Raw genomic sequence first — 14,112 nt, 5'->3', positions numbered from 1 at the left:
AGAACTCGGCCGCCCGGATCATCACCTGTACCAAATCATCGGACCACATCACTCCTGTACTCATCCAACTTCACTGGCTCCCTGTACAATACCGCATCGACTTCAAAAACCTTCTCCTCACCTACAAAGCTCTCCATCATCTGGCCCCCACTTACCTCTACGACCTCCTTCAGGAATACACTCCCTCCCGCACCCTCCGCTCATCCTCTTCTGGACTGCTAACCATCCCCACGTCAAGCCTCAGTACCATGGGTGCCCGAGCCTTCAGTTGCTCAGCACCCAGGCTCTGGAACTCCCTCCCCCCACACATAAGACAATCAGACTCCATCACATCATTCAAGTCTCAACTCAAAACTCACCTGTTCAAACTGGCATACTCCCTATAACTGGATCCTGTACACTTCACTTGTTTTTATGTTGATCTTCTGTTTTAATGGTGTTTTTATCTTTCATACTTTTATCCTGTATCCTGTTTGATTTTATTGTAAGGTGACCTTGGGTGACTTGAAAGGCACCTCCAAATAGAATGTATTATTAACTTCGCATTGAAAATGCCGGAAGGTTATGTTTTGATCGCCGTGTATTTATTTATTTATTTATATGCGTGTTATTCGCAAATCTCAAAAAGTATTGAACCGAATCGCATGAAATTTGGTGGGATGATTGTTTATTATCCGGGGACCAGTTGACTAGATTTTGGGATCGATCGGGTCAAAGGTCAAGGTCAAAGGTCATGAACAGGTCAAAATGTTCTTGAATCGCATGAAATTTGGTGGGATGATTGGTTATTATCCGGGGACCATTTGATTAGATTTTGGGATCAATCGGGTCAAAGGTCAAGGTCAAGGTCATGGAAAGGTCAAACTCTTTTTTTACATAGCACGACACATTTTGTCCAATTGGCATGCAACTAATGCCAAAATGTTCATAATTCAATGCCCAATCTTGTGATATGCGAAGGTATGCGCTCTACCGAGTGCCCATTCTAGTTATTATTATTATTCTATGAATCCTGGATGACTGCCAGAGTTCTTGGTCACTCGGAATCCCGTGAGTTCACGAGAAGATTCCGTAGGACTGATCTCAGGATGACACCGGAACTTATACCCGGTGGGCGGGTCATCCGAGGTCACAGGTGACTTTGTCGGTATTAATACTCGACCTGCTATGCGCGAGACGGAAGATATCCAGTGCTAAGCACCGCCTCTGGCGGTCATCCAGGATTCATAGAACCATAGTTACATACGTAACTTGCGTTTTACTGTGAAGAGCATCTCAACGGCAGCGGGCCAGGTGACCCCCCCCAAAAACAAAACCTCTTCAGATCTACACGATTCACGTGGATGACCTTTTTTGATTTAAAAACGGTAGATTTCACCGAAAGGTGACAAGTTTGCAGGTATGAATAACTGTGGCTCGGCTCACCTGGAAAGCCTGGATCTTGAGCTGGTGCTGCTGCTGCTGCTGCTGACTGAGTGAGTTGATGGGGACGTGCTGAGCGGCCGCCATCTGTCCAGACAGCGATGGCGGCACCATGCCGGGCTGCTGCTGAGGGTGTGGAGCTATCTGACCGGGCTGGGGCTGAGCCTGGACCTGCTGCTGCTGAACCATGTGCTGGATGGACTGAGCCTGGGCCTGGGCCTGAGCCTGGGCTTGAGCCTGGACCTGGGCCTGAGCGTGCTGCTGCTGCTGGACCATCTGCTGCTGCTGGATCATGTTCTGGTGCATCTGCCCGGCGATAAAAGACAGTTAGAAGTCCACACACGGCGTCAGGCTGATGTAAAGCTTCATACCTGGTTCTGCTGCTGCTGGTTCTGCTGGTTCTGCTGCTGTTGGTTCTGCTGCTGAAGTTGCTGGTTCTGGTGGTGCTGCTGCTGTTGCTGGATTTGCTGAGCCCGCAGTTGCACCTGGAACTGCTGCTGCTGCTGCTGCATGGCGTTCTGCTGCTGCTGGGCCTGCTGGGCCTGCTGGGCCTGCTGGAACTGCTGGAACTGGATGGATTGCTGATGCTGCACGATCTGCTGCATCGGCATCTGGCCCGGACCCCCGACTGCGGAGGGAGAAGAAGAAGAGGTCCAACAAGCAGTGAGGAGCCTGACGCTCAGAAGGCTTCCAGCTGTGAACACACCGCTCATGAAGCAACACTCACTGGCCTGCGGGTTCCCAGCCACCCCAGCCATGGCATGCTGGCCTATCTGCATCCTCATTGGAGCACCGGCGGGGCGGGGCCCCATGCTAGTGGCGCCGGGGCCCCCTCCAACCCCTGTCAGGTTAGTCAGGGCATTCATGGGATCTGACAGAAAGACAACAGATCATGTGACTCAGCTACGACATGCAGGGCACGAACCCAGCAGACCCAAACCCAGACCAAGTCCCCTTACCTGGCCCTCCGAGCGTCTTCTTGTCTGTCAATGAGACACAAGTCATTAGTCACTCACACACTCTGGAGTCCTGACATCCATAACTGAGTTATTCAATGAGTTAATCCTCTGAACACCAATGTTGTCAAAACTGCCACTATAGTCAGATGTTCATCTTTCCCACGGCCCTTGAACACATCAAAAAGTAGCTAGTAAACTAAACGTACAATTGGGACATTTCATCAACATTTTATTCTACGCGTCTCGTTTAAAATCTCTCTCAAATAAACCATTTACTTTAATGAGATTGTGTAAAAAACATTAAATGCTGAGCTCCTCAGTAAAAACGATGACGTCATGATAGACCAACAGTCACGTGACGTCATGAGGAGAACCTCTGAGAGAACTTCAGGAAGGGAGGAGAGTAGTTTAAATGAAGTAGTTTTCATGATGATGTCATAATAACTGTTCTCTGGTCCTGGTGGTTCTGTTTAGAGGAGCAGGTCTTTTATTTTGCAGAGGGAGTAAAGTGTGACGACGGCCCGAAGCTGCTCGGTGGTTCAGAGGGTGAACGTCACACTTTGGGGTCAGATACTCACGGATGTCTCTGAAGTGAATGATCAGCCGCGCCACCAGAGACAAATACTCCTCCTGGAAGAAGGATCATCATCACTGGGATACATTACATCATCACTGGGATACATTACATCATCACTGGGTCATGGAACGTACTCTGGATTTGGCTTTGACGTACACGTGGTTCTCCATGTCGTTGCTGGACTTGGTGTGTGGCGTTCCTGCCTTCCTCATGGCCTCTTCACTGGAGGGAAGCACACGGATCAATAACTCAGAACTCACAGCAGTCACAGGTACTTTACTGGATAACAATAATGTCTCTGATGGCTTTATGGCTATAAAGTTGTTGATCGAGCCGTTTCCTAAAAGGATATTTCAGTTTGTAGCTTCTAAAATCTGAATTGTTGCTGGTTTTATTAAGTTGGACAACAATCCATTTAAATATTACTCGGGATCTGAGATTTTATATCACAAACAAATAATCAGGAAAATAAAGTTGCAGTCCTGATACTCTGTATACATAAACTAAAAACACACATCATGAAATACTTCTTCATGTTGAACTCGTGACAGATCCAGGATGCATAAACTAAAAACACACATCATGAAATACTTCTTCATGTTGAACTCGTGACAGATCCAGGATGCAGCAGAGCATGAACACTGGAAACACCTGCTCGTGAGAGAAGGTCTCTGACGAGCAGCGGTTGAAGAAGCGAATACAACAGCATCACCATGGCGTTTGATTGACATGTTTTACAAAGTAAACAAATAGAGTTAACTCCCGAAATGAACTCATCAACTTCACGTTAGCAGCTAAAATGCTAATAATGAAATACGATCAACAATACATTTGAATAACGTTAACGCCGAATTAAAGACTGGCCGCAAATCGTTCCCAATATATGGTCTTCGTGTTCGTGGACATGTGGAAGTTTCTCTTTGGACGAGTCGGTTTTCATTTCACCGTTTTTTTAAAGGCGCGTCTGCCGTGACGCGCTTTCCTGTGGAGCTAGCGTTAGCTTAGCGGTAGCTCAGCGTTAGCTTAGCTTTAGCCTAGCTCAGTGGGCTATCTCACCACAAACTGTCATTTGAATCGAAAAATGCAGCACATAAAATATATATCTCACATCTGAGCGACGACTTTCTGTCGGAACTGCGGGCTCCTCCAGTCGCTGTCCGGTCCGGGCACTTCCATGACCGAAATAACGTATTAATGGAGGCTTTTCACTTTAGAATGTAATGTTTTCCCTCTGCTCTTCCTCCTTCCGCTCGCTGCAAAATGGCGGCTGCGGTGTTTCCATCTAGGCTAAAACTCAGTACCGCCGCGTGCTGGAGGGACCGAGGAACTGTAGGACTAATACTACACTGTAGTAGTAATACTGTTGTACTAATACCGTAGTACTAATACTACACTGTAGTTATAATACTGTAGTTCTAATAACAATATGATTGACAGTGTACAATCATTTCCGGTTCAATCTATCACGTATATTTTGAAACTCCGTGTTTCAAGTGCTCAGCGGAAGCCCTGTAGCAGAACTCGCTTCTGATTGGGTAATCACACACACGCTCACTCTGACCAATCAGAGAGCAGCTGAGTCTTATAAATTAGCGGGTGTGGGACTCACTTCGTCAGTTCATCATTTGACAAAACCAAAGAACTAACATGTCTGGACGTGGAAAGGGAGCCGGTAAGACCAGAGCGAAGGCCAAGACCAGGTCCTCCAGGGCCGGGCTCCAGTTCCCCGTGGGCCGTGTCCACAGGCACTTGAGGAAGGGTAACTACGCCCGGCGTGTCGGCGCCGGAGCTCCGGTGTACCTGGCGGCGGTGCTGGAGTATCTGACCGCTGAGATCCTGGAGCTGGCCGGGAACGCGGCCCGCGACAACAAGAAGACCCGCATCATCCCCCGTCACCTGCAGCTGGCGGTCCGCAACGACGAGGAGCTCAACAAGCTGCTGGGCGGAGTGACCATCGCTCAGGGCGGCGTGCTGCCCAACATCCAGGCGGTGCTGCTGCCCAAGAAGACCGAGAAGGCCGCCAAGAAGTAGACACAACAACACCACCACCACAACAACAACGGCTCTTTTAAGAGCCACCACTCCACTAGAGATCCTTTAAGAACATGAGCACCGACACATGAGCTGAGGCCACTGCTTCAATATGACAGTTAAACTAGGAACCATCATAACGATGACGCGATAATTTACTGGAAACTACTTCATTAGAATATAAGTATTATCCGTATGTGTATATATACATACTTATATGGATATTTATAAGTGCGTGTATATACATTATGTACTCTACGAAGGGATCAAGAAGCAGGAAATTAGGTCGAGTTTTGGCGCCTCTGGCTAGGCCACGCCTACTACAGCAGCCTGTCCTCTCCTACGTCCGCAGGTTTTTACCGGAAGTCTCCCGTCTAGTACTATGATATTCATCTATTTTCTTGTCTTAACTTGCCAGGAATATTCTGCAATGGTCGAGTCACGTGACCTGAATCCAGTTGAGCTGCATCTGGGGATCAAACTGAAGGGAAAGCCCAAGAACCAGCAGGAAGTGGAGGCCTCAGAGCCTCACCAGGATGAGCCAGGTCTGGTGAGGCTCTGGTTCAGGGACATTACATTGATGTTATTCCATCCCTTCAAGAGGAGGGGCCACATATGCAATGAGCTCCTCCTCCTATAGGAGGAGCAGGGGGAGGTGGTGATCACATTTCATAAAGAGAAGAATTCACTTGTAAACATTTATTTAGTAACACAGTCCAGGGGAGGAGCCAGTCCATTGGGCTGCTGAGGAACACCAACCAATCAGTGAGACTGTGGTCAGATCCGAGAGGCTGAGAGAGAGAGAGAGACATTGTTATTATTCTTGGGTATCTGTGGTACTCTGTACCTTCAGCCCAGACGTGTCCACAGCTCGTCCGTCTCTGAGTGCTGACAGCAGGCGGGCCGACCCGGCTCCAGGGTACCCGTCCTGGACCTGCAGGGTGAAGACCAGCCGAGCCGACTTCAGGAACACCAGGACCCGCTGGGCCGGGCGCCAGTCGATGGCGAAGCTGAGGAGACACAGGTCAACACGCCTTCTGTTGAGCCAAATGCATTCTGGGAGGTTCAAGAACACACAAATCACATCCTGGTGGTCAGGAGAGAGAATGCAGCTTTAACACATGAAGCATAGACTTCTATACAACCAGAGGAGCCCCCTGGTGGTCAGGAGAGAGAATGCAGCTTTAACACATGAAGCATAGACTTCTATACAACCAGAGTATACACCAGTCCTTTATGCACCATTCTCTTGTGCACTACCATTTCGTCTGGTGCTTGTTTTTGTGCAGACACAAAGGCACTCCTCATCAGCAGTGGTCTCTGTCACTTTCCCATTGTCCAGAACAGTTGTGTCTTTAAATGTTGTGTATCTTTTTACTCTTCTGTCATTTGTCATCTCCAAACAGAACTCCTTCACTTGCTCACTTACTGCATGCCTGGAGTTAAGAGGTATTGCTCTGTGCAACAGGAATTTGCTCACAATATGGAGAGCTACACACTTAGTCCCATGAACCAGTTTTAACAGCCCACCATTTGCATTTTCAAATACAAATGCTGAGTGTGCCCAGAGTGGCCCCCATAATTTCACCGACTTTGCAAGGTGAGTTAACAGATGTACATTAAATGTCATTGACACTTCTCCATACAGCAACTGAAACCTTGCAACAAACTCAAACAGCATGTTATCTGCATTGTTTATGTCTTGGAAGGTGACATTCTCTTTCAAAAGCAGAAATACTGCTGCCACCAGAAGGCCTAGGTGAAGTACACCATTCAGGACAGGCAAGCTGTAAAACAGAAGCCATGTTCTCCACTCGGAGGCTTTCCACTGCCTGAGCTCTGCAAGAGCTCTGGGTAGTCGAGTTATCGGGTGTGGTGGCTTTATGTCCTTCATTCCTTTTCCTAGCCCCCTCATAGTGGAGCCATTCCCAATGTAGTAGGGTTGGTCACTGTTGTTTAGAAGGAGCTCTGTGAGTTGTCTGATGACACCAACACAGCATGCATATAGTCTGGAACAAAGCCCCACACTATATCAAAATAAGGCATGTTGATGAGTGGCGATGGACCTTTCACACCTCTGACACTTTTGTTTTGTGCTACTGCCTGCTCCATATCTGCGAGCACTTGTTTTGCTTATCTGTCAGGATATTCAGTCGCAGTATACTTCACTGTTTTCTCTACAAGAGTTCCAGGATGTAAACAGAAACCACAACCAAAGTACCCATTAAACTGTGTTGTGTTTTGCATGGTTGGTCTTGCCTTTGAGTCTACACAACATGAGATGTAACGTTCGTACTCTTAGGCTGTCTACTACCGGACACTTTACAAAGTGCACTACAATGCAGTGCACTGTATTGCTGATAAGTCTGTCTCAAATGGAACACTTACGTTTACCACTTGGCGGAAGTGACGGACGCAAATCTGCTTGCGATACCCAAACCCTTAAACTGACAAAATGAAGCACTTCTTGCCCTCTTGTTGTCCCTTGTTTACCTTTCTCCACCCCATGTGGAAACTGCGATACCTCCACAATCGCGGCAGGAGCCTCCGCCTTCTGGCTGAAGTCGAGATGGTATATGTAAGTTTTATTGTGATTTTGCCTTACCTTCATAGCATAGCTTCATGGAGTAGTTGGAATTAAATTCTCCTCGCTAGGTATGCTAAATTCTCAATGATCTTTGTCAGAAGTAGCCTTCTTCTTTGCAATCCACATACACACCATATGGAAATAAAACATGACAAATCTGTACATGTTTGTCCCTAGATTCCAATTAGATTTAAGAATTATCCACTGAAATGATAGGCATCATCTGTTTGAATTCACACTAATAGGCCTACTTTGACTGACTGTACTTTTATACACATCTCTGTTGTAGTGAAGTTCACCCTGATACAGGAATCAATTAGCAATTGAACACAGGCATATTAATTATTGTTACAAACATGCATCAATTCTAATATAAATCAGAAAACGCAATAAAAGACAACAACACCTCAATGACAACATTTTATTGATAAAATGACTTACATATTAATATAATCTTCCCTTCCCCTCCCCTCCCCACACTCTACAGCAGCCACCCAGTCCCAGCGGCGCTGCCGTATCAATGCTGCAATGCCACTGCTGGCGTTGTGTTGTGATGGCCACAGTGACATGAGGGTGGACTTCAGGCTCACCGAGTCATTCAACGCCCTCATGGCTGTGCTGGGCACTGACTGACCACGGTTGGGGCCCCGAGATCTCCTGTCTAGTTTTTATTTTTTGGCTTGCCAAGGCCTTCGACAGGCCCCGGGCTCAGTGCATGATGCCAGGGTCCTGAATAACAGCCCCATCTTCTATGAGCAGTCATCCCCTCCACCAGGATACTGTATCCTTGGGGATGGTGGCTCCCCCTGCCTGTCCCAACCCATCTGCCTCATGACCCCCTTCAGGCAGCCTGTCCACCTCCAAGCTACAACCGCTGCCTGTCAAAGGCCAGGGGTGTTGTGGAGAGGTCCTTCGGGATACTGAAAACGCGATGGCGGTCCATCTTCTTAAAGGCCCTGGAGGTGGATGTGAGGTGCCAGAGGTCATTGGAGCCAGATGTCGGGAGGGCAGCAGAGGACCAGCAGCACCTCCAGGAACGTCTCTGGGGCAGGAAACAGAAAGAGGATAGCCATTCAGTGCTCTGTCCCAGACCACCATTACATTTAAATTAATACATACACGACATTAAAAAAACACACAACGATGATTGAAAGCTACAATTATTTCTAGAAGGACAAGCTTAGATAGCTATCGTAACGGTATTAATGATCGGGCGGCGTGTGTGCAAACGCTCGCGGTGTCATGTTAACCCGTTATTAAACTGAGCATATCCATTGTTAATCCATTATTTAAATTGCTATTTCGATTGGTTAACAGAACAGCCGTTGTTTAACACTGTCCGATGACTGACATAGCTATCTGTCGTCGGACTTGCCGCTGGAGCAAGCGCCTGCGGTCAACTCAGCCGACACTCGGATCTCCTTGGTCAACTCAGCCGACACTTAAATTTCTGTGCACCTATAGACTGATGTTCACGGTAAACGCATTCGATCGGGAGCGCGCAAGGGTTTTGATAAAGTTAGCGGCAGGATTCACGTGACACAACATCCGGTTTTACAAAGTTAGCGGAAAGAACTACGTGAAACAACATCCGGTTTTCAAAATAAGATGTCGACAAATCATACACTAGCAATTACAAGTAAACAATTAACTGATTTTGAATCTTTCTAGATCGTTTCTGAGATTTAGCTTAAATTATGCTAACATTAAAACGTTTTACTGTACCAAGGAAGAGTTTATAAAAATAAAACTCAGACTTTGTATGATAAAAAATTCCTGTTTAAAGAAATCGGTCATTTCTTTCATGTTTGAAGTGCTTTATATATGTTGTTCCCCATAATGCCAGGCATTGACTGATGCAGCTGTATTCAGGACAATCCGGACTTCCATTATCCTGGGAATCAGACATATTTACTGTCCCAATTTGGAGATATTTCAAATTAAATGTCCAAAATGTTTAGAGAAATCGGTCATTTCTTTTATGTTTAAAGATATCGGTCATTTCTTTCATGTTTGAAGTGCTTTATTTATGTTTTTCCCCATAATGCCAGGCATTGACCGATGCAGCTGTGTTCAGGACAATCCAGACATCCATTATCCTGGGAATCAGACATATTTACTGTCCCAATTTGGAGATATTTCAAATTAAAAGTCCAAAATGTTTAGAGAAATCGGTCATTTCTTTCATGTTTGAAGTGCTTTATTTATGTTTTTCCCCATAATGCCAGGCATTGACTGATGCAGCTGTGTTTAGGACAATCCAGACTTCCATTATCCTGGGAATCAGACATATTTACTGTCGCAATTGGGAGATATCTCAAATTAAAAGTCCAAAATGTTTAGAGAAATCGGTCATTTCTTTCATGTTTGAAGTGCTTTATATATGTTTTTCCCCATAATGCCAGGCATTGACTGATGCAGCTGTGTTCAGGACAATCCGGACTTCCATTATCCTGGGAATCAGACATATTTACTGTCCCAATTTGGAGATATTTCAAATTAAAAATCCAAAATGTTTAAAGAAATCGGTCATTTCTTACATGTTTGAAGTGCTTTATATATGTTTTTCCCCATAATGCCCGGCATTGACTGATGCAGCTGTGTTTAGGACAATCCGTCATATTTACTGTCCCAATTTGGAGATATTTCAAATTAAAGGTCCCGCTGGTTCCACAGCCAGTGCGTCGGAATGAACACACAAACACTTCAGGAAGCAGCAAATTCCAACTGGAACTGCTGTCTGTGTCCCTAATTTTTGCACGATTAGTCGAATAAAAAACGACGTCCTGAACACATCTGCCTCAGTCATTTCCTGGGGTTATGAGGAAAAACATAAATAAAGCACTTCAAACATGAAAGAAATGACCGATTTCTCTAAACACTTTGGACTTTTAATTTGAAATATCTCCAAATTGGGACAGTAAATATGTCTGATTCCCAGGATAATGGATGTCTGGATTGTCCTGAACACAGCTGCATCGGTCAATGCCTGGCATTATGGGGAAAAACATAAATAAAGCACTTCAAACATGAAAGAAATGACCGATATCTTTAAACATAAAAGAAATGACCGATTTCTCTAAACATTTTGGACTTTTAATTTGAAATATCTCCAAATTGGGACAGTGAATATGTCTGATTCCCAGGATAATGGAAGTATGGATTGTCCTGAACACAGCTGCATCAGTCAATGCCGGGCATTATGGGGAAAAACATATATAAAGCACTTCAAACATGTAAGAAATGACCGATTTCTTTAAACATTTTGGACTTTTAATTTGAAATATCTCCAAATTGGGACAGTAAATATGTCTGATTCCCAGGATAATGGAAGTCCGGATTGTCCTGAACACAGCTGCATCAGTCAATGCCTGGCATTATGGGGAAAAACATATATAAAGCACTTCAAACATGATAGAAATGACCGATTTCTCTAAACATTTTGGACTTTTAATTTGAGATATCTCCAAATTGGGACAGTAAATATGTCTGATTCCCAGGATAATGGAAGTCCGGATTGTCCTGAATACAGCTGGATCAGTCAATGTCTGGCATTATGGGGAACAACATATATAAAGCACTTCAAACATGAAAGAAATGACCGATTTCTCTAAAGATTTTGGAATTTTAATTTGAAATATCTCCCAATTGGGACAGTAAATATGTCTGATTCCCAGGATAATGGAAGTATGGATTGTCCTGAACACAGCTGCATCAGTCAATGCCGGGCATTATGGGGAAAAACATATATAAAGCACTTCAAACATGTAAGAAATGACCGATTTCTTTAAACATTTTGGAATTTTAATTTGAAATATCTCCCAATTGGGACAGTAAATATGTCTGATTCCCAGGATAATGGAAGTATGGATTGTCCTGAACACAGCTGCATCAGTCAATGCCGGGCATTATGGGGAAAAACATATATAAAGCACTTCAAACATGAAAGAAATGACCGATTTCTTTAAACAGGAATTTTTTATCATACAAAGTCTGAGTTTTATTTTTATAAACTCTTCCTTGGTACAGTAAAACGTTTTAATGTTAGCATAATTTAAGCTAAATCTCAGAAACGATCTAGAAAGATTCAAAATCAGTTAATTGTTTACTTGTATATGCTAGTGTATGATTTGTCGACATCTTATTTTGAAAACCGGATGTTGTTTGACGTAGTTCTTTCCGCTAACTTTGTAAAACCGGATGTTGTGTCACGTGAATCCTGCCGCTAACTTTATCAAAACCCTTGCGCGCGCCGATCGAATGCGTTTACCGTGAACATCAGTCTATAGGTGCACAGAAATTTAAGTGTCGGCTGAGTTGACCAAGGAGATCCGAGTGTCGGCTGAGTTGACCGCAGTAGCAAGCGCCTGGAGCCGACCTGCCCCCGCTCGTCAAGTGAAAAGTGTCCGATAAAAGTGCACCTTCGTCGGACTGGCCGGGTGGTGGATTACCCAGCTAGCTTATCATAACTGCCATGCAGATCCAATGGCATCTAATGCTACCTAGGTATGCTCACTAATGTGAGAATGGCATGTTAGTAGTACATTGTAATACCAGTACAATGTGTAACTACCGCTGATACTTACATTTACGGTCTGGAGCTTCGTGGTCTACCGCTTGTGCTGTCCGCCATTGTTTTAGAAATAAAATGAAGAGCTGGCGAAAGGGCTCCTCCTCTTCCGGTACGTCACCAAGATGGCGGCCGCTTAGTGCGAGTAGTGTCCATCGTTTTACATGTTTTGCCCGTTTGCAGTGCACCATCCGGGTACTTTCAGTGCACTGAATTCTGCTGGTTTTTTCAGTGGCGCACTTCGAACACTGAAAGTCAGCTCCAAGTGCTCAAGTGCGCGGTAATAGACACAGCCTTAGTAATCTAGTTAGCAGCCGTTAGCATCTGCTAGCTAACTAAAGCAGACGCTTTAGTTACAACTTTAAAACACAACGTACACGTTATCTGACATGTTAAACATGTTATCTGAAGCATATTGAAACGTTTAAAACGACAACACAGGGTTAAACGTTTATTAAACATTAGAGACTTACGCTCGAGCTTCAGCCATTTCTGTTTTCAAATAGACCCGGCACACCGAGCGATCTGATTGGCTTGTGGACAGTGACGCCAAGCGATCTGATTGGCCTGTGGACGGTGCAGTCGCAGCATGTGGAATAGATCAGGAATTCCTTTTGAAAACTCTTTATTGACAAAGTGGTCATGCACAGTAACGTAAAGTGGACACAAATAACTGACAAAGACCTTCATGCATTATTCTATCTTAAAGCAACACTATGTAACAATTGTACCTTAAAATAACAGCTTGAAAAAAATTGTGCCGCTACAATGACTTTTAATATGACGATTTGCGTCTCCGCCATCGGGGGTCTGTGGGGAAATAACTCCGCTATGTAGGGTTCTGGAGCCGCCCGCTCCGGGGCGGATGGACTTCAACCTGCTTTCTGGCAGTGATTACGCAACGTCATAAAGTGCCACTCCACGCTCGCAGCTCCAGTATAAGGGGAGCTTTTTTATGTAGCTTTTTGGTGTTGTCAACAATATTGTATTCGATCACACGTACTCCACATTCAAACATTTAGAAAACAACGTATAAGGCTGAAAACGCGATCGGTATTTCATCTAAACTAAATGTTGTCATTCTTTTGGTTATGTTGTCTCATTCGCCCTTAGCAACTCAATCAAGGGGAAAAGGTACAATACGCTAAAAAAAAAAAAAAAAGGGAATGGGCGGATCTGCGAATTCTGGTGTTAACTCTCTCTGCTCAAATGGTCGTAAAAGAAAAACACACAGTCGATATGCGGAAACCCAAATGTTATTATATTAAATCAAATTCAATGCATCTGAAGCCCCCAAAATGAACACATACACTACAAACAATCAAACCCACTCAAAACGAAGTATAATCCCCGGATCCCGACAGTCCCAAAGTCTTTGCAGTCGACCAAAACAAAAGTAAATGACTGCGCACCCCCCCCCCCCCAAAAGCCGGCAAACAGCTGACCGACCAGGCGGAAACGTGGCGAGGCGCCGCGTTCAATCCCCGCCTCCTTCACCCTAGTCCGGTCGGTGCTGGCCCAGTTCAGTGTTCCTGTGCAGTCTTCGTTTAGTGATCCCGCCCGTTGGTATGAATCCAAAATAGAAACAGTCGCCGGATTGCTGCCGTTCTGAGTCCGCCGCCTGTCAGCGCGCTCCAAACAAAAAAAACCTGGCTTCACCTCCCCCTCGTCACCTTTTATATTATAACCCGTGACACGTACAAATAATAACAATAATAATATTATAATACAAGACAACACATGATCCCAACTCAATACAAGTGTATGCGAGGCTGCATCTATCGTAACTGGGTATTTACGACACTGAAGTAAACGTTAAATACCTCAAAAACTGAAGGGGCGCTAAAAGGGAAGAACTACATAGTGGGGCTTTAAATACAATTGTCCTGCTTTCCAAGCTCTACATTCACAAACATTGATTTACAACATTATAAATAAATATAGAGCCCAAATAAAACAATATGAC

The 14,112-nt window shown here is 44.9% G+C and overlaps 2 protein-coding genes and 1 long non-coding RNA gene across 6 annotated transcripts in view; 1 reads left to right on the top strand and 2 right to left on the bottom strand.

Annotated features, from left to right (window-relative positions):
- med15 (mediator complex subunit 15) overlaps window positions 1-4,210 on the bottom strand; it is a 28,471-nt gene extending 24,261 nt beyond the window's left edge. For all 4 annotated transcript variants that reach the window (XM_056406288.1, XM_056406289.1, XM_056406287.1 and 1 more), the window contains exons 1-7: window positions 4,067-4,210; window positions 3,093-3,180; window positions 2,960-3,011; window positions 2,382-2,405; window positions 2,150-2,293; window positions 1,794-2,050; window positions 1,426-1,728 (exon numbers count right to left, since the gene is read on the bottom strand). In XM_056406288.1, the coding sequence (XP_056262263.1) occupies window positions 1,426-1,728; window positions 1,794-2,050; window positions 2,150-2,293; window positions 2,382-2,405; window positions 2,960-3,011; window positions 3,093-3,180; window positions 4,067-4,134 (936 nt within the window). In that variant the 5' untranslated portion in view covers window positions 4,135-4,210. The remainder of the gene's footprint in view (window positions 1-1,425; window positions 1,729-1,793; window positions 2,051-2,149; window positions 2,294-2,381; window positions 2,406-2,959; window positions 3,012-3,092; window positions 3,181-4,066) is intronic.
- Window positions 4,211-4,605: 395 nt separating this feature from the next.
- On the top strand, window positions 4,606-7,233 carry LOC130188159 (late histone H2A.L3-like). Its single transcript, XM_056406329.1, has 2 exons — window positions 4,606-4,985; window positions 5,408-7,233. Exons 1-2 carry the CDS (start codon window positions 4,606-4,608, stop codon window positions 5,439-5,441), a joined length of 414 nt encoding a protein of 137 aa, XP_056262304.1. The 3' UTR covers window positions 5,442-7,233.
- Window positions 7,234-7,983: 750 nt separating this feature from the next.
- On the bottom strand, window positions 7,984-13,526 carry LOC130188170 (uncharacterized). The gene is made up of 2 exons (XR_008830574.1): window positions 12,163-13,526; window positions 7,984-8,618 (listed from the first exon to the last, which is right to left on the bottom strand). It is a non-coding gene; the product is annotated as an uncharacterized LOC130188170 (long non-coding RNA).
- Window positions 13,527-14,112: the final 586 nt, after the last annotated feature.

The sequence above is a fragment of the Pseudoliparis swirei genome, chromosome 23 (assembly GCF_029220125.1).
Source record: "Pseudoliparis swirei isolate HS2019 ecotype Mariana Trench chromosome 23, NWPU_hadal_v1, whole genome shotgun sequence".
Classification (NCBI taxonomy): domain Eukaryota; kingdom Metazoa; phylum Chordata; class Actinopteri; order Perciformes; family Liparidae; genus Pseudoliparis; species Pseudoliparis swirei.
This window is presented reverse-complemented; position numbering and strand designations above follow the sequence as displayed.